This window comes from Natator depressus, chromosome 2 (assembly GCF_965152275.1).
Source record: "Natator depressus isolate rNatDep1 chromosome 2, rNatDep2.hap1, whole genome shotgun sequence".
Lineage (NCBI taxonomy): Eukaryota > Metazoa > Chordata > Testudines > Cheloniidae > Natator > Natator depressus.
Genome location: NC_134235.1, coordinates 50,443,310 through 50,463,566, shown reverse-complemented (window position 1 = coordinate 50,463,566; position 20,257 = coordinate 50,443,310). Strand labels below are relative to the sequence as shown.

The window sequence follows — 20,257 nt, the reverse complement described above, 5'->3', positions numbered from 1 at the left end:
CCTCTGACAGATACCTGAGGAAATCTGTCTCTTTTTACACTTCTATAGCTTGCCAAGCTAATAGAGTAGAGCCTTCCAATCTGACCCAAACCTGATGTGACCTGACTTCATGTATTGAGAAGGATCAGAAAATAACCTGACCCTATTGGGCTCAGGTCATCTCTGATCACCTCCTCCTGCGTGTGGGATTGGTGTGGTGGTGGCTGCCTGTCCAGGTCCTGCCAGTTGCCGCCTTGCTGTGCTGTGTGTGTTGAGGACTGAGTATGCTGACGAGTTGCAGTGCCTCTCTCTCCGCAGCACATACGGTGCAGAGAGGCAGTGGCAGCTGGCAGGACTAGGACATGCAGCTGCTGCCTTACCTACCTCATGGGCAGGAGGTGGCTAGAGATGGATTGTGGGCACAGGGTGTGGGGAAGAGGAAGCCCACAGAGGCCAAGCCCCAAGGATGAGGTGGCAGCTCTGATATGGGTCTAGAGGAAAGTGTTGGGTCCAAGTTGGGGTGGATTTGAAAAGGACTCAATGCCCTTGGATTGGATTCAGGACAGCTCTGTCCGAGTTGGGTTCAGATCTAGGATCCTTTAAAATTAGGCCCGAGCAGACCTCAATAATACAGTCTCACTGAAATGAACGGAGTTGCATACATTTTTATATGTGTAATAGTTCTTTAAATTCTTTGAATGATTCCAAAAGAATAAAGCCAATGCATTTGTGCTGGAGGGGGTTGTGGTTCCTCTCCTGACTTAGGCCCCAGTCCTGCCAGTAAAATTACCCACATGCATAAGAGTTTGAAGGATCAGAGCTTTAGTGTCTGTGCCTCAGGAACACGCCCTTTTCCCCAGCACTTCACTATTTGTTTGCCTTCCCTGCATCAAGACCTTCAGCCCACAGGCCAACAAGCATGACCCAGTTTTCCTGTTCTCTATGCCTCTCCAGTAACAAGGAGTTTTCCAAGAACAAAGCTGTCCTGATTCCACCCTTGAACAACAGGTCTTTTTGCAGAAGCATTACATAAACAGAGCTGCCAGTTCTATCAGTTGTAATCCACCCCCACTGGATCTCACCTCAGGCTGAAGGTTCTTAAGGAGTCATCCCTACAAATTAGCTTCTCCCGAAGCAATTTGTTCCTTGCGGAGCACAAATGATGGATAATCACTTCGGAGGAACCTTGCCATTGATTCCACAGACAACAAGACATGACATTCAGGGTGAAACCGGAGGCTAGGAATGAGCTCCTTCCCTTCTGTTCAAAGAGCACAGACTGCTAACATTTGAGATAAAGTCATCACTAGGGGGCAGCAGTATAGACAGCTTTATTATTATTTATTTATTTATTTGTTGTTAAGGTGACCACGTTCACAAAATTGTGGGGAAAAAACCCAACACAGAAAAGGTAAAACTGTCATTACTCCCCACGAGGGTTGCCACCAGTCCAGGTTTCCCAGGATCCTCCCTGTTTTGAGGTAGTTGCCTGGGAAATCTGCAAAGGTGCTCAGTACACGCTGCCCGGTGTCCAGTTTTATGGGCTCAGAAGAATCCTAGATGTCCCATTTTTTTGGATCTCAGAAGTGGCAACCCTACTCCCCACCCCTTTGAGAAGCTAGTTTCTCACACTCATCCTCTTCCCTCACCTTAGGGGTTGGTGCTACCACCAGCTGGGCTCCACTCCGGCAGCCTGGGTGGTGGTTCTGCTGCTCATGCTGGCCTGGTGGTGGTGCTGCTGGCTGGGGTTTGGTGATGGTTAATTGGTGGGGGTGATCTGGTGCCATTGCCATGGTCCTCTGCCTGCTGTAGCTGCTCTCCCAGTAGGCGGGGGATAGGGAGTATGGCTTCCCGCAGCTTGTAGCAGTGCCCTCTGCTAGGTAAAGGAGTGAGGAGAGATGCTGTGCATAAAATGGGACACTCTCAGTTGTCCCATTTTAAGATGTCAAATTTGCAGAACAGAGTCAAGACCGTTGAAAAATGGAACTGTCCCGGGGGGCGGGGAAGCAAGACACTTGGTCAGTTCATTTGTTATTGGAATTACAGGGGTCCAAACCAACATCAGGTCCTACAGAAGAATTGCAGCACCACCGTTATCAGAATAAACTCAGCCCATTCTATATAATCAACCTATGTGGAGGTGAGTAGGTTCTGTGCGATAGTGTAACTATAGGCTTTCAATGTACTACCTAGCATGGAACTGCAATCGATGAGACTTCTGTGCTTTAGTGAACTTCAGGATGTTCATTAAATAGAGTCCCCCTGGTAGCTCACTGGGACAGAGCAGCAGGTTAGAGCAATAACTGAGCAGCTGCATCCATAACATCAGCAAATTTAAGAATCGGTTGCGGCACCTGGTTTGTAAAATTTGATGCTTATTCAGTGGTGTGAACTTCACCCCAGAACTAGTGGAACAGACATATCTCCTGTGTGAATGTTCTGCTGTATCTTTTCTGCTCCAGTCCTTTGGGGTCAGTGTTCTCTAGCACCACCTACCGCTGGAGCTGGCAAATCAGCACTTAATAGGTCAGAGGAATGTACCAAATGTCAGCAAGCTGCAGGGATGGAAACATTTAGATGTTGAATGTTTTTTGTTTGTGAGCCGAATCTAAATGCACACAGTGCACGTGTTTAGCCCACTGGATAACTCTGAACATAAAACTCTGTGCTACTAATATTTGGTTTTTGTGTCTCGAAGGTGATTTAACCCTGCTTAGGGGGTTGTGCGGACCCCTGTGTAGGTAAGATGTGTGGTTCTGGAGAGTTGTGCAGAAAAACAGCAGCAGCAGTTTCAAGTAAGGTGTGTTTAGAACTGATCTGCTGGAACGTAAGAATTCTAGATCGCGGCGTCCATCTGCGGATTTGAAAGCACATTACCAAGAGGAGTGAATTTAGCTACTCAGTCACTGTGAGGAAGGTATGTATTGTTCCCATTTTAGTGAAGGACCAGAACTACAGAGGGCCACATTGTGAACACCTTCTGGTGGGAGCAGATACCACTCATGCAAATGCTTCCATTGATGTCAGTGAGACACCCTTTGTAAGTAGTCGCTCAGCCATGTGAGTAAGGGGCTCACAATGTGGTCCCGAGAAATACAGCATGTTCTGTGTTTGATATCTTGGTTTTCTTTCTCAACAGATGATGTGGCAGTAAAGAACCCTGCTTATGACTGGGTGAACACTGATCCTGAGCAGAAGCCTGGCCTCTGATACCTGCTCCACCATGTACCTGTTCCATCCCCTGTGGAGTGCTGGTATGGAATATTTCAGCTATATTACCACATGGGAGTTGCAGTGCATAAAGCATAGATGATACCCATGAAACTGCAATCATTTTGCATATCATTTATTTCTCCCAATTGTGAAAATGGAGGCTTTTTATTTTAATACCATAGTCCATTTTCACTAATTGTTATTAAAAGGTCACTATGTCCCAACGAATTACCCCATCAGTGATAGCTGTGTCTGCAAATGCTGGTTTTTCAGTTTCTTCTCCTGGACTCAAGCACGCTATATTTCCATGTACATTTTAATTCTGGAAGCCTATATCAACTCTTCTATTTCCAGTGTTCCTGGCAGTTGAAAGGTTGCATCATCAGATAGAAGACTCAGTAAATGTAATATATAATTAAAGTTATTGGGGCAAATTCTATCAATTACACCCGTGCAGCCCAACTGACTTTAAGTTTGCATGGGTGTAACTGACTGGAGATTTGAACCTATTAACTGTAGTGTGGACATTAATGAGATATTATATTGATGGTATGTTTCCTAATTATTTTTGATCCTAAATTACTATCATAATGCACAGTCAAAGGAGCCAGTTCCCATACCTAAGAATTCCTTCCCAACCTCCAGTTGTCTGGCCCAATTCTCTTTCCCTGGCATTGTGGTAATCTGGTGTCTAGCACCAGTGCAGCTCTTCTTCAGACTCACTTCCATAGTGTGATCTAATCTATGAATCTTGTTTCCTCTTCCCAGTTTAGTTCACCTCTTTCATTGACTCCCCAGTATATCCAGTGATGAGCTGCCAAAATCTTAACAACTTGTTCCCTCCTCACCCCACGAGGGGGTCGTTGCCCACCCCCGCCCCCCGGGGACTCCTGCCCCATCCAACCTCCCGTGTTCCTTGACGCCCCACCCTGGGACCCCTACCCCATCCAACCCCCTCCTCTGTCCCCTGACTGCCCCAGAACTGGGCAGGAGGGTCTTGTGGGCCACCGTACTGGGTGCCCACCCCACCCCTAAGAGCCAGAGGGACCTGCTGGGGGGCGAGGTGGGGAGTCCCAGCGGTGCTTACCTGGGGCAGCTCCCAGGAAGCATCCGGCAGGTCCCTCTGGCTCCTAAGGGGGAGCGTAGCTGGGGGGGAGCAGGGGGAGCGGCTGCTTCCCCCACAGATCACATCAAAAGTGGCGCCTTAGGCACCGACTCCCTGGGTGCTCCAGCCCTGGAGCACCCACAGGGAAAATTTGGTGCGTGCAGAGCCCCCAGCGGCAGCTCCCCGCTCCCGACCCCAGCTCACGTCCGCTCCGCCTCCTCCCCTGAATGCCCCCCCCCGGCTTCCCGCGAATCAGCTGTTCATGCGGGAAGCCTGGGAGGGCTGAGAAGCAGGCAGTGGCTTCGCGCTCAGGCCCAGGGAGGCGGAGGCGAGCTGGGGCGGGGAGCGGTTCCCCTGCGTGCCCCATGGGTTACCTGCTGTGGCACAAGCAGCCCTTCTCGCGCCCCCCCGCCCAGCCTGCCTCCGCCTTCCTGGGCCTGAGCGCGAAGCCGCCGCCTGCTTCTCAGCCTACTCCAGCTTCCTGCGCGAACAGCTGATTCGTGGGAAGCCTGGAAGGGGGGGGGGGCAGAGAAGCAGAGTGGGGCAGCACATTCAGGGGAGGAGGTGGAGGTGGAGTGGAGGTGAGCTGGGGCCGGGCGCGGGGAGCTGCCGATGGGGGCTCTGCACCCACCAAATTTTCCCCATGGGTGCTCCAGCCCCAGCGCACCCACAGAGTCATCGCCTAGGGCGCCACTTTTGGCTGGTTGTTAAATTTAGAAGCCCTTTTAGAACCGGTTGTCCCTCGCGAAACAACCGGTTCTAAAAGGGCTTCGAAATTTAACAACCGGTTCCAGCAAACTGGTGCGAACCGGCTCCAGCTCACCACTGAGTGTATCCAGACTCATCCCCCAGCAAGTCCCAACTTCTTCCCAGCTGAAGTAATCTTTTCTCCCTTAACTATCTCGCTGAATTGTCCCCCACTGTTAAGTATGTGACAGCGTGGCACAGGGCCTTGCAGATTAGAGGTGATTCATCCCTCACCCCACAGCTGCTTTTGGATTTCAGCAGAACAGTCCCTTCTGCTGTATTGGAGATTTATTACTGCTGCTTTTAAAAATGCTCCCATCCCCCTTTCCAGCGAATCAGGAAAACTTTAGTCCCCAGGTTGTTTTTCTAGTTTTGTAGTCTGGTTTCTTCAACTCTTATACCAGTTTGAAGGACAGACTGTCTAAACTGAGAACACCTTTGAAACACCATTCTCCTCAGTGAGCCAGTCCTTGCTGATGTTCACAGTGGGTCTCTCCAGGCAATCCAATTTTCCTGTACCATCTTGTTGGAAAGGAATGCTTCACAGACAAAGGCATTCTCTAGCCCATTTAAGTCAATGTGAGTCTTTCTTTGTCTTCAGTGGGTTTTGGGTCAGGCCCATAATGAGAAACCAAAGTATAATTGACTATAAACCCTTCCCTTCTTGGGGTGTGAAATCTTTAATGGGGATCAGACAAGGCGCTATTCTCTCACTTCAGAGCCCTAATGAGAGTGTAGTTCAGCAAGCAAGCTTTAAAACTTGGTGAGAATTTCCCACGGGTATTAATGTATCTGCATTTAAGAAATGAACATGGTTTATTGTAACAAACTACTCACAACAAAAGATATGTAAGAGGGGAAAATGTATGTCCACTTTTGCAAAGTCTAGAAGTGTCTCTGAAGCATCTGTATGTCAGTAATATCATTGCAAGTACAGAAAAGAGGCTATTGAAATAATTGTTTGATTAAAAACATAACAGTCGGAAAAGAAAGCCAGAAAATGAAGATTTGAACCAGACACTACCAGAAACTTTGCATAGGCCCATTAGTGCTGCGCGTTCTCTCTCTCTGACACACACCAAGTTTGGGTGAGACAGGAGCAAAGGAATTGATTTCATTAGAAAACATTTTAAACTTTGTAAATTGCATGGGATGGTAGAAACTGGATCCACTGTTACGTCTGGCATATGGCTTCTGGCCGCACAAACAATGAATTAGAGGTTGGGTAAGTGATGTAGCCACTCTATCACAGCAGCATTATCTAGAGACGTCAGGCACATCCATCTACCATCAAGATGATAAAGAGGGCAGTCCATCATCAGATGGCATGCTGTTTGTCCTTGAGCGCCACAGGGGCAGGATGGGGAGCTCAAGTAGCTTAACAGTAAAGATGTAAGTTAAACCGCCCATGACTTCAATATATCCTGTTGTAACAAAGAAGGATCTTTTGGCTCATATGGTTGTCTGTGGGGCATGCAAGAGCTGATCCAGAGACACTAGAGGATGTGGATATGAGTTGTCTATCTGTCAAGAAATGCTACATCAATGCAAAATATAGTCCTGAACCTCCTGTTGCTGCCATTCCTTAGAAAGTTTGTGTCTGAGATACTGTCTGGGAGGCTCAATGGTTTCAAAAAAGTGGTCACATTATCTGACATTTTGGATGCGGCTTTGAGATGAAATTGTGACATAAGCTGTCTTGGTGGTTGACTGTGCGCAACAGTGCAGCCCTGGCTCTGCCCTCACACCCAATTGCTGGGGCAGCAATGGGAGCTGGGAGTGGAAGGGTGGAGATGTAAGTTGTCTGGGTCACACCAGATGATACAAAGGCCATAGTTGATACTTGAGTCCAGCTTACCACAATGATAACTAGAGATGCCGCACAGTATTCCGTGGATACAATAATTATGGGACTGGCAGATGTCTGTCAGGTTGCAGCACTGCCGCCATACGAGTTGCTGGCAAGGCTGAAGAGACTTGTGATTCCTGACTGAATTTTAGCATGTTTGCTTGCTGTGTTGTTGAAAGGACAGAGAGCTGTCGAGCTTTATTTCCAAATAAGTAAGTCACGGTTAAAAAAACAATTGGCTGATTGCTCAGAAGGATCTATAGCTGCCAGTGTCATTGTTATTTAGATTAGGTAATTTTTTATCTTGCTCATTTTGGTCCCCACTTTTAAATATAGCCATCTAGCATAAGACTTATATTTTTGATGGGTACTAGAGTCTGGGACTACCAAACTGTAGGGCATTTACTGTAATTAGCTCTGCTTTCAATATCGTGGCTAAGGAAATAAAAATGCTGGTGACTGGAATCTGATTCCTAGCATTGTTTTATCCCTACACTGTCTGTCACTAGTTGGCCTTGAGTATTACGTATTCAAGCCATTTTTAAAGAGAAGTTATCAGGGTTCACATATCTCACGCGTTTTTTTCTCCACGGTAGCAGCAGCTCTTCTTGTCAATGCCCAGCAAACTCCCACAACTCCTGAGCTCTTCCTGGGAACTTGGAAACTCGTCTCCAGTGAAAACTTTGAGGAATACATGAAAGAACTGGGTGAGACATTATTATTTTGACAGGGGACTGGAAATGCGTCTGCCTTCAGAGAGAAGGTGCTGAGTCTGTCCTTTACTCCTCTGCTTGTCTGAAGTGGCAAAGCTGTGCTTGGTGTACATCCAGAAAAGGGCTGGAAGGAAAGGTGACTAACTCACCTTCACATTTTGCTGATCCTCGGGCCATCAGGCACTGGCCTGGTCCCTAGCACAGGTTTGAGCAGTCTACAGGCTGCTGTAGCTTGCATTGGCTGCAAAAAGCTCCCAGAGGTTATGGCACCTGATGATAAGCCAGCTGCAGGGACGCTTTAGCTATATTCACCATGGTAGATTTCAAGGACAAAGTAAAAGGGGGAGTTATGTTAGATTTTATCAGTGATGTAAGTAGGGCGGTCTGGTCTGGTCCAGTCCGCTGTACCAGTAAGCTGTTTAGAGCCGGTATGGCATAGCAGAAAGACACAGGAGGAGCAGAATGTCAGGCTATCAGGCGGCCCCACACCAGCAGCTCCTCCAGCACGGCTGTACCTCCCTGAGTCCTTCCACACAGCTGCATGCCTGTGTCTCCTGTCCGGGGTCTGTACGGCAGCCCTGCCTGGGATGGTACAGCCATGGCAGAGGAGCTGCTGGTGTAGGGCTGCCAGGGCTCCTTTTGCCGCAACGGTTCCTGGGAGAGACATGTGGTTCAGGGCTCTCCCAGGAACTGCAGCGGCAAAAGGAGCAGAACCCCACGCCGGCAGGGCTGTACCATCCTAGCCTCCCGCACCCAGCCCTGTCCTCCGGTGGGGCTGCTCTACAGACCTTGGCCAGGACTCAGGAGACGCAGCTGTGTGGAAGGACTGGGGCCTGTACAGCCATGCCAGAGGAGCTACCGGCATGGGGCTCGGTTGCCAGCATGTTTGACAAAAATATTCTCTGCTGTCAGGGGGAGCTGGTTTGAAGCTCTTCCGCTGGCAATTCCCTAAGCACGTTTGACTGTGAACTGGCTCTTGTTCCAGAGAGCAAGCTCTCTTCTCTTAGCAGCCCACACAGCAGCTGTGCTGTGTCCACCCACTGGGAGCGCTCCCCCCTGCAAATAACGTGGGATGGATCATGGGGAGGGAAGGGAAGGGGAAAGTGCAGAGCCCTGGGCTGGGGTCAAGTGAGGAGCCACATGCCCTTTCCCAGGCCCCTGCTTTAACTAGTGCTGCGTACCAGTAAGAAATGAATTCTACTTGCACCATTGGATCTTATCAAAAAGAAAAGGAGTACTTGTGGCACCTTAGAGACTAACCAATTTATCTGAGCTCAAATAAATTGGTTAGTCTCTAAGGTGCCACAAGTACTCCTTTTCTTTTTGGAAATACAGACTAACACGGCTGTTACTCTGAAATGGATGTTATCAGTCTCCACTAAAGTCAACATCTTGTATTAAGAGGAAGGGGAAATCTAGGTTTCTGAGTGATAGAAACAGGAAGCAAATAGATTGCTCTTCAATGATGGAGCAGGACTTCCTGGAAAAGGTTAGGGCTGAAGGCGGGCCAGACAGTGCCAAAGGCAATACTATAATTATCTGTTTAATATTCAAGCTACTACTGATGGTTAAGTGAAACTCCTATATCATGCACTTTCTCTGTGTCAGAAAGGGGCGTGCAATGAGATTTTCTCCAGCTCTTCTGCTATTGCTTCATCCCTGTTAGAGGTCTAGAATGCACCACTGGAGCTCTTACGCTTTTGAGTTTCCAGTGCGTGTCTCTTTCACCAGCAGAAGTTAGTCCAGTAAGAATTACCTCACCCACCTTGTCTCTTTAATAAAAAAGACCACACACACAGTCCATTCCTATAGCAGGAGACTAAAGTTGTACCTAAATTGAGAGGCATTGGGGCCACCTAGGAAGTTACAGGCCAACAAACCTTACTTCAACATCTGGCAAAGTTAATTATTTCCAACAATAATTAAAGGCAGAGCTCTAAAAGCCAGAGATGAAAGTCAAACAAACAAGCCAGAACATGTTTTGAAATGTTAAATTGTCTTCCACGTAGAACTGAGTGCCAGTTAAAGTAGAAGAAAGACAGTTGACTTGTCTTTTGAAAAAAGCTTTTTTGTAAGTCTCTCTCAAGAGACTATGGTGGAAGATAATTAGTCTCAGGGGAAAGGCCAATAATTGGCAACTGGTAAAGGAGGAAGGTTATGCAGTTTTGAACATTGTAAAGTAGTGCACATCCCTGGAGTGCTGCACTTGTAAGAAGACCAGTCTTATGTTTGTTAATGATCCTGAACAGGGGGTTTTAGAGATGAGAATTTGCCACTAATTTGAAAATTGATTAGGTGAGACTAAGGAAGATTGTTTGCCTTGCTCTGGGGGAATTGCAGACTTCCAGAACAGCTTTGTTGAGATGAGCAGCACAAATGCAGGTGAAAATCATTGTTGGTAAGTGAAAGGTAATTCATACAGCAAGGATCAATTTGAGCTACTTACACACACTGCAGAATTTTCAGTCAACAACAATTACTCCAAGACAAGTGTCATTGAAAGTGTGCAGCAATTCGAAACCAGAATGTATTGAGATGGGACTAAAGGAAGAAACTTCTTATGCCACTATATAAAATTGTTAGCACCCTCATCTTGAGCATTGTGTTCATCTCTGAGTGTCCATCTGAGGAGAGGGAGACATCAGTAATATAAAGATCTAGAAAAGAGGAGATAAGTGATTTTTTAAAATAGTTTAGGAAGTTGGTACATTTCTAAGACATCCCCGGGAAGCTCTTTGACTTTATTCCTTCTCCCACCTGGACAGAGTTCCAGTGGGGAATTCTAGACCTCTAACTTCCTAGCATTCTTCTTGGAGCAGTTGGGTTTTCCATTTGGTGTTCCCCATCCCATATTCTTTTGACCCTATCATCCAAGCATTTTGGGGTCTGTCCCTCAAATAGATGACCCCCCCCATTTCTTTTTGTTAACCCCCCAGAATGGGGAGAAGCTTATCTTGTGCCTATGGTTTGGCTTTTTGGGGCACTCCTGCCCTAATCCAGGTCAAGTAGGCCACTTCAGGTATATCTTCTCCCCAGTTAGACACCTGTGGGTGGCCTTTGCCAGCTGATGTGGGTTGGGGTGAAGGGAGTGTTTAATTGCAGTGTAGATGTTTGGGCTCAGGCTGCCCTGGGCTCTAGGACACGGAGATGGAAGGGGCCCAGGTTGCAGTATAAGCATACCTTTCCAAGGCATCAGGCATCACCACAACACAAATACTCTAGGTCATTAGCCTGGAAATATTTTATTCACTAGCCACAGTTCAAACAAGTAGCAACTAAGCTGAAGTATGGTACATTGCAGGCACATGACTATTCAAAACTTTTACAAACAGAAGGAAAAAGACAGTAGCCTTTATCTTGGGGAACTGAGCCAGTTCCCAGCAGCAGGTTGCAGTTAACTGCAGATAGTTTCCTCATGCTTTCTCATAGACTCTAGTGCAGATGGCATACTTCATGGTACATTCCTAGAAGGACAAAGAGGAGTTCAATGAAATTACAATAGCAATACAAGAGAGAAATGTCTCAAAGCTGTTCTGTAAGTCAAGCATGCACCTGAAGGTAGAGAGCAGTAAAATAGACTGCAGTCTAAGTCACCACACTTAGCACTGAATTACATTAGTAATCCACTGGTCTCAAAATTTCAGTTTAGAAGAAGTCATTGTACAGCATTGGTCTTTAAGCAGTACTTAGAAGTGGCTAAAACAATTTCCAATGCTGTTCAAAGATACAGTATCAGGGGTTTTCACTTGTTAATAAAAACACTGGTCCACATTATCCAAAATAAAGAGATTGCTGAATCCTCATGATAATCTGTTAAGAGCAGTGTTCATTGATCAGATTGCAGGAACGGTCTCACTTACCACGACCATATTCCCATCCACCACCTCTCTCTTTATTGTGATCTCTTTGTCATCCCATTTCTGCACATGAATCATTGAACCATTGTCCAAGGTTACAACACTCTGGAAAGACATAGCAGCAAGGTGAGCTATTTTGCCCAGTATCTTGCAAATTAAAGGGGCTATTTGCCCCCTGTGTACCATACCATGTTCTCAGCTCTGTCCTAATCAAAATTCCAGATCCATGGTACAGCTGTATATGATGGTTTTCAGATTGTAGTGCTTTCAAGTAGATTATCCTATCCCTCCCTCCGCCCAAAAGAGAAAAAAAATCCACACAACACAAGCTGATCAGTAACACCAAGCACTCCCCTCACTTTAGTTTTCCTGTTATCTGTTGTGGTTTCCTCAAACTCTTGGCCCAGCTTGAAGGAGATCTCTGTATTTTTAACAGGGCTCTCTGTTTTGATTGTTAGCATATCGTCATCAGCACTGATGATCACAGTAGGCTTTGCCAGGCTGCCCAGTTTCCTCATGGCAAAGCCCACTCCTGAAGAAGACACACAAGATACCATCTAAGATTTCACTCTGTTCTGAAAACAAAGGAAAGACAGGAGTTCTGTCTGGCAATGAAGGAGAGAGCACAAAGGGTGGCCTGGAAACAGAGACTGGGACAATTAGAAGGACATGAACAGATAAACAGCCTGTCCCCCTGAAAAGGCATCAAATATAGGTGTGCATTTCCCCCCACTCCTCAGATAGTCAGCAGGCTTAAAGAATCCTTATCTGTTCATCTCTTACTTCAGAGAGAGAAATTTTCCTTTTGATAAAATATTTCCAGGTATCTATAAAGATGTGAGGAATCCACACATTTTGGGGAGTCAGAGGTTTCCCTATCTCCCATGTCAAACCAAACACTGAAGGCGAAGGTAGAGGAGAAAATCAGGGAGGCCCATTTATGGGAGGCAGTGTTGTCTAGTGGGTTTAGCACTAGATCAGAACTCAGGAAACCTGGGTTCTTTTCCCAGCTCTTCCACTGGGCTGCTGGGTGACCTTGGGCAAGTCACTTAACCTCTGTGTGCCTCAGTTCCTCATCTATGAAATGGGGATAATGATACTGATGTCCCTTGTAAAGCACTTGAAGATCTACCAATGAAAGTTACTATACAAGAGCTCAGTATTCGTTATTATTGTGTTACTACACCATAGCAGCTGCCATTTTACCTTTAGCTGTATGCCTTTATGCATACATGCTTTATTATTTTGGGTCTACAAGTCTATCTTAATAGCAGGATTATTATGGAAGCCAGTTTGGAATCTTGCCACTTTCCATCTCACCTATTTAGATGGTATGCTTCATTTAGGACTCCCCATATAAGCCACTGGATAGGTTGCCTCAGTGACACCTGTGTAATTGATTTGAATACAGATTCACCTATGGAGCACAGAATTGACTCTAGAGTGTGTCAGTTACCTAGTATTTCATATCCTTCAAGGAGTCTTCGTAGTCTGAAGAGCCCCCACGTGAAAGCACCTTTTTACTCAATAGATGTGGCCTGTGGATTTAGTCATTGCTGGTTACATTAGTGACAAAAATAAGTTGTTACCTCTTTTGATTCCTATTTACCCAACAGAAGCAGAACAAACATGAGTCAGGGAGCTAGACTTCATACAATCCTGTTTACACACAATGGGTTAGTAAGTTCCAGTCATTGACCCCTCTACAAGCCCACTGAATGCAGCCGAGTTGCACAGCAGCCACAGAAAGTATAGTCTGACCCTCATCACTGCTGATGATGTACAATAGAAACAAAAATCCAACTTAACTCTCATAACCTAACTTGTGTTTGGTACCAAGGAATTCTCTTTTTACTTGTAAGCTAAGAACATTAGATATGGAGTTATTGAAACACAATGAGGGAACTCTACAATGCCTTTTTACCTCCCTCCCCACTCCAGTATGGCAATTTAAGACTAAGTAGTGTAGTGTAATTTTCAGCCTGAACAGTGATATTGATGAGAGCTAATTAAATAACTATGTTGTATATCTCAGCACTTGACCAGGTAGTATCTGAGCCCTTCACAAACTACATGCTCCAGGAAATACAGCTGGAACGCTATGAGTAGAATTAACTGGCATCCCCTGAAAATCAATATAAGTCTGGGTTTTTTTTTAAGTTACAAGAGTAAATTCCAGACCCACTACAGTTTATATAAAAAGAGAGAAAGAATCACAAGATTATTAATTAAGAAAACAGTATATCTCACCTAATTCTTTCATATAATCTTCAGATTTTTCACTGGAGACAAGTTTCCAGGTTCCTAAGAACTGATCACACATTCTGTATGGATTTACTAGACAATGATCCTTAGGTGGGGGGGGGAACCCCAAACTTTCAGCAGGAAACCAACAAGCAATACATCATAACACACCCCTCCCCAACAGCTTATTTTTAAAGATTTTCTGAACATGTGATACTAGGGTGATGACCAATGGGAGAAAATTATGTCAGGCCCTCTAATTACCAATATTTCATTTGTATTTTTTCTTGTAACAAAGTTAAACTCAAGGTGCTTACAGTAAAAACCACAAAGGCAGAAAGAATCCACAAACTCAGGCCCTGGTTCTGCAAATACTTATGCAGTATTAAGTATTCCCTTTGGCTTCAGTGTTTCTAAAGTTAAGTACATATTTGCAGGATAATGATCGTGGCTTTCACCTACAGTACCGGGGATAATTTGAAAAAAAATTAGCCTTCCAAAACAAGAGTTGCATCTATCTGAAAGGGATGGGGTCAACTATTTAAGCCCCCATAAAGTAAGTGGAATCTAAAAACCAGTGGATTATATTCCTAAAGTCTCCATGATACCTAGCATATAATAATGTATTTTAAAGAAACCAACAACGCAGGTTCTGCCTCCCTTCCCTCCCAGCAACAGCTGAGCCAAGAGACCTAGAACACAAATCAGGGAATCAGGACTGTCAGGAGCTCTAGGGCACATAATGATTAGTGGGGGTTAGGTATTGCAGGTGGAATGAATTGGGAGGATTCTTAACTGATGCAGGTATTGAGGGACTTTTGTGGTCATGGCAGTGCAGCCCTCGGCACTACAGCTGGCAGGGGCAGGAGGGGGAAGTTGACCAAAAGTTGAAGTACATCACCACTCCCTGCCCCCCAATTTGAGCACTGTATTCGTGAGGGGAGGAGATAGATGTTGCGGGAGCCAGGTTTGAGAGCAATCAGAACTTGCTCAGTCTAGGGGCAAGATCAGTACTTGGTAGGAGCCAGGAAACATCACCACAGGCAGTAATCAAGCCCTGTGTAGGGCCTCACAGGCACATCAGGAAGGGATTCTTTGAATCTACACAAACTGACAGGTCTGTTTCAGCTGATCCCTCTCTAATTGGGGAAAGCTGATTCTTCATATTTACTATGTCTCTCCATTGAAAACATTCAGTTTTGAATAGCAGATTAATTTGGGATGAGTGACCTTTATTAATTGCCCTTCTGTGCTAAATGAAATAAAAGTGAAAGTGATTGGAGTCCTCACATTGCCTCTTCTGATTGGTTGTCCCTGAGTATCACATGTTTAGGGCATCTTTAAAATGAAGTGATTGAACACCTATATTTCATAGAAGTTTCTGGTTTTAGGAGGTTTTAGTTTCCTCTTTGCTTAGTCATCCTTCCAGTTACATTTTCTATCATGTGTGAGTCATTTTTAGGAAGCTGGAAACTCATTTCTAGTGAAAACTTTGAGAGCTATATGAAAGAATTGGGTAAGGAATATATTATAAGTTAAACAAGGCTCATCTTTCCCTCCCCCCTTTAAAATAGAAGATACTGAGATAGTATTTGGGGTTTTTTTGGTTTTCTTTATTAATAGATGATTCACTTTGGTAACAGAATAGAATGTCTCTGTAGTCTTGATTGTTCGATATTATTTGGGATGACAGAACACTTTCATTATAAATTACAAATATTTCTTTCCTAATGAATAGTCATAGCTCTTCCTTCCTAGTAAAGGGAAGGCTAGAAGTTTTGTATCTGCATGGTGCTGTTTACTGATATTGCATTCTTAACTATTGATAGTTTGTGCATCTACAAACTAATTCTCACTCATAAGCAGGAAATGTTATGAGGGCTCTAACATAATTCCTTGAATGGCTGATACTAAGTAGTGGCCCAAACAAACACCACTATTATTTAGGAAAGCTTGGATTAGGATACAAACACCACGTCTATGGCTTGTATCTAGCTGTCTCTTAAAGCGTACTAGTACAACTCAATTTACTGTTTCAACTGCTAAGGTGACTATTAAAATGGTACCTTCTTACAACATACAGAGGGAAGAGGTCTATATGGTATCTGCTGATCTCTTTTGTACTCCTCTTAGAACTGCAGAGCCTACATGGTTGAGCGTGAGATGCCTTCTAGTACATTCACAGACCCATTTACCAATTTCTCTCTCATGGGGGTGTGTATGTAAAATCCAAGCTGCTTATTTGTTTGTTTCTTTTCAAGGAGTGGGTTTTGCTACTAGGAAGCTTGGCAGCCTGGCCAAGCCGAGTGTGATCATCAGTACTAACGATGACATAATAACCATCAAAACAGAGAGCTCCTTTAAAAACACTGAGATCTCCTTCAAGCTGGGGGAAGAGTTCGAAGAAACCACAGCAGATGACAGGAAAACCAAGGTGAGGGTTAATCTTTAAAGGTGACTTGCAAAGGACTCCTGGGTTTGTGCCCTTCCTTGCTTCATGATTATTTTCTTTAGACATGGTTCCCCTCTGCCCTGGCCTCATAAGAACTGGGGATGTCATACCTGGCACTTCTGGCTGGCCGGGGGAATCCTCATGCCCATTGTACTCCCACAAATTGAAGGCCTCCCTTGGATCAATAAGGTGTAACAACTTCCTTTCTTTGAAGTGTTCACTAGTCACTGGAACTAACGGATGGTAAATAAAATGCTTACTCTAAAAAATCCCTTCTATAAATGGCTTGGCTGTCAGTGTTTGTTTAAAGTAGTAATTTGACTACTTAAGTTGCTATAGCCTTTTTGGGTAGGAAATACCTCAATTGCCAATGCTCAACTAAAAACACAACAAAAAAACTGACCACATCCAGCCCTCCTTCATTCTATGTAAAGCAGAAAATGGGCACAAGCCCAGACCTTCCCTCTAAAGGCTGACCAGTAAATGCTCCTTATCTGCTGCATGGTGTAGAATAGGACTGTCTCTCAAAGTGACTAGCTGCAAAATGTAAATGGGACGTTTTTACTGAATACAAGGTGCCTGAGGCAGACACAATTACATGGGGAAAACAAGTGCCTCTAGGGTGAGGGGAGGGCTATGTAGTAGCCTTGGCAGTGGCATCTCTTACTATCACATCAGTCCGGATGGAAAAGGGAGGAAAAACGCCTATAGATAAGGCTAGAATTTCTACTCCCCTTCTTTGCCATGCTCTCTTAAATCTCAACATGCAGCTGCACCTACTAGAGAAGCTTCTGTGGCAGGCCAAAGCAGATGGATGCATAGGGGCACCATGTAATGCATTATCTGATAGGGCACTACATCAAATCACAAGTGGTAACACAAGGTAGTGGGGACTAGCCCAACTCCAATCCCCACCTGTGTCCTGACACCTTTTCTTCCAGCAGGGCGGGAGGAGGGCTGACAAAATGGATGTATTGTGGTGGCACGTCTCCTATGCTAGTTAAGGCTCATAGCCACAGTACAGTGGGATCTGTGCCTTCTAAGAAGCTGTGCAAGCAGTGGTAAAGAAGCTTCTGAAACCTGGATCTTCCCAGGAAGCTTCCTGAAAGTCAGCTTGAATCTCTCCTGTGAACATGGGATTTGTTAAATGATTTGAAGAGGCAAATCTTCCATGTGCTGCGACTATCTGACCCAGAGTCCCTCTGCTTCTTTTTTGTCTTGGCAGAGCATTATCACCTTGGACAATGGCTCTTTGATTCATGTGCAGAAGTGGGATGGCAAAGAGACAACAATAAAGAGAAAACTGGTGGATGCTAAGCTTGTGGTGGTGAGTTCAAATTATTTTTTAAACCCTCATGTGAGCACTAAATGCTCTAGCTGAAACAGAAATGCTCATTAAGAAAGCTGCTGGTGCATGTAAGAACAAAGTGAGGTACAAAAATATGGTTACCCCTCTTTTGCCTGAGCAGCTAGGCAAAACTTGGTCTAGTGGGCTCTCTTTGCCTAGGAGGAAGAGTTGATTTGACATCTGGTATTTACTGTGCACAAAGTCCTGTTTCCCTGAACACACAGTATCTTTGCTCCGTTCCAAGCCCCTCTCCTGCCAGTACTTAGTCCAAAAGTATGCAGTCTCTTGAGGTTCTCAACGCTAGGTTCTAAGGTTCTGGCTGTATCCTTGGTTCTCTGCTTCTCTGCCACTTCAGTGTCTCTCCATGCACAGAGATGCAAACCTCCACCAAACAAAAGCCTAGATTATGCAAATTCTGCATCCTTTCTTAGGTGGTGATATACCTGTGTTTGGGTGGAGGCTCCTAGTGTTTCAGTGTCTGGTGCCAAAAAGGCACTTAATTATTTCTTACACTTCTCACAAATGAAGGGGGACTGTACACACACCATTTTAAACAAGGTTAAACCCAACCCATAACCTACAAAGTAGGCAAGTTCCACTTGTAACAAAACTAGTGGAGAGACCCTAAAGAGACCAAAACCCAAGAGTTTGTATTCTTGTACTAAACACCAATCTGAGTGCTGGACAGAAAGTTAGAGGCAGACGTGAAGCCTGCTGTTCAAGCATACTAGTGCTGGCTGATAATTTAAGCTGATATCAGGATCACTCTAACCTGTTCCAGGAGGCAAGAAATGCTTGACTCTTGTGCTAATATTAAATATTAGAGTGACATACTAAAACACCTTGGACTCTGATAAGACAGATATCCTTGTTCACTTAGACTCCTAGAACCCTGCTGTAATAGAAACCTAATTAATCATCTTGCCTTCTAGGAATGCACCATGAATAATGTCACCAGCACAAGAGTCTATGAGAGGGCCTGAGGAATTCCCATCTCCATGTTGGATCAGAACTTGCTGTTAAGAATCTGTTCAATGACTGCTGCACAACACTGCTGTCCAATTCTGCAAGTTTCTTCAATCACTTTGAGATACAAGCATATTCCTAGTAAAGTTGTAACTAATCTGCAGTTAGTGACTGTGGCTATTAAATAAAACATTTCTGAGCATATAGTGGGGATTGTCTAATCTTTGTTCCTTCTTTGCCAAAGGAAGGTTAACTGTCTAATACTGACCTCTGTAGTGATGCAGTAACATACGCTTTGAGAGCAATCGTCTCACTGTGTGACTACTAGAAGAACAATATTTTGACAGGACTCACAACGCTGTCCTAGCTAAAGCAATAGTTGTCCTTAGACAGCTCTTCGCTTTTGACTGTTTGAGGATATGGCTTGAGAATTCAAGTAGAGAAGCCCCTCCATTTTAAGTTCCGTAGTACTTGGGAGCTAGATGTTCCCAGACCCATGCTTCAAGACTGTACCTAGTAGACCCTTGTGAAAATCACTGACCATAGTATTATCCTGTTGCTGGCTTATGCAAGTACATGTAACAATTCCAACAGCTTGCAGCTCAACTTGGGTCAGAACAAAACCCAACTAAAGCAGCAAGACCCTCTAAAGCTACCAAAACCAGTCTTCCACACATCCATGTAAATAGCATTACACACTGACCACTTCCATACCTCCCAGTCTCTGAATAGTGACATAGATACCTGAATCAGGTGTATATCATTGTCTCCTGTTTAGATCTTCAGTTTCTATTAACACAGGGCTTGCAATCATATGTGACTGGAAGCCTATTGTTAGGGCCTTACCAAATTCATGGCCATGTGATTTGAAAATTGGTAAATTTACCATTTTCAGATGTTTAAATCTGAAATTTCATGGTGTTGTAACCATGATGGTCCTGACCCAAAAACAAGGGTGGGGGGAGAAGGTATCACACACCTGTTGTGGGTGGGGGGAGGAGAATCATGGGATTGCCACATCACTTTTGTGCTGAGCCCCTTGAGAACAGCTATTCCTGTTGGTATCCTGGAGGTGGGTCTGATCTCCCCATGCTGCCTGAAGCACCCAGTCTGGGCCTCCTGGTTGCTAGCCCTGGCCAGGCTGGGGAGGAAAAGGGCTTGCTCTTTCCCCTAGATGGCTGCTCTCAAGGCAAGAGGGAGGGATCAGATCCACCTCCAGGTACCTTCTCGTTGCTGCAGGAAGCCAGGCTGTGCCAGGACTTGCAGCTAGGCACCCCCCAGGTAGGGTGCTCCTAGCAGCACAGGGGAGATCAGATTTCAAAAGGAGGGGCTTTTTTCATGGTCTCTGACACATTTTTCATGGCTGTGAAATTGATGGGGTGGGGCCCTGCCTATTATATATCTCGATTCAACTATCCAAGAATTAATGGATGAAAATCATCTCAGGGTCATTCCTTTGTTGCTCATCAACCTAGAAGCAAAATTTCATTAGGGTGAAATTCTGGGTCTGTTTGTACTGAAATGCCAGGGTATGTCTGCTTAAGCTGCAATCATGATAGTTAGCTCAGGTCCCAAAGCAGGGAAGCTGCACCACCATGCAGGCTCCTTATGGGAATGTGTGTTTGTATTTCTTGTCTACAAACTGCAGGTTCTTTAGGGGATACTATGCTGACAGCTCCCCTCTCAGTAGTGAGTTAGCGAGGGGGAGGCTGCCAGTAGAACATGAGGCGGTGATATTCCAATGGGGGAAGAGCCCCATGGGCTGGATGCTCTGGAGCGGTGTG

The 20,257-nt window shown here is 45.1% G+C and overlaps 2 protein-coding genes across 3 annotated transcripts; one reads left to right on the top strand and one right to left on the bottom strand.

The window, feature by feature from the left end:
- The first annotated feature begins 2,871 nt into the window (after positions 1-2,871).
- Positions 2,872-18,563, top strand: LOC141981347 (fatty acid-binding protein, adipocyte-like). Of its 2 annotated transcripts, XM_074943028.1 has the most exons (6): positions 2,872-2,896; positions 3,119-3,233; positions 7,490-7,600; positions 15,969-16,141; positions 17,385-17,486; positions 18,440-18,563. In XM_074943028.1, the coding sequence occupies exons 2-6, from the start codon at positions 3,203-3,205 to the stop codon at positions 18,488-18,490; spliced, it is 468 nt and encodes a 155-aa protein (XP_074799129.1). In that variant the 5' UTR covers positions 2,872-2,896; positions 3,119-3,202; the 3' UTR covers positions 18,491-18,563. The 2 variants fall into 2 exon arrangements, with proteins under 2 accessions (XP_074799129.1, XP_074799130.1); XM_074943029.1 differs by lacking the exons at positions 2,872-2,896; positions 3,119-3,233; positions 7,490-7,600 and adding an exon at positions 15,151-15,223.
- On the bottom strand, positions 11,020-13,786 carry LOC141981346 (myelin P2 protein-like). Its single transcript, XM_074943027.1, has 4 exons — positions 13,714-13,786; positions 11,823-11,995; positions 11,467-11,568; positions 11,020-11,070 (listed from the first exon to the last, which is right to left on the bottom strand). The coding sequence occupies exons 1-4, from the start codon at positions 13,784-13,786 to the stop codon at positions 11,020-11,022; spliced, it is 399 nt and encodes a 132-aa protein (XP_074799128.1).
- Positions 18,564-20,257: the final 1,694 nt, after the last annotated feature.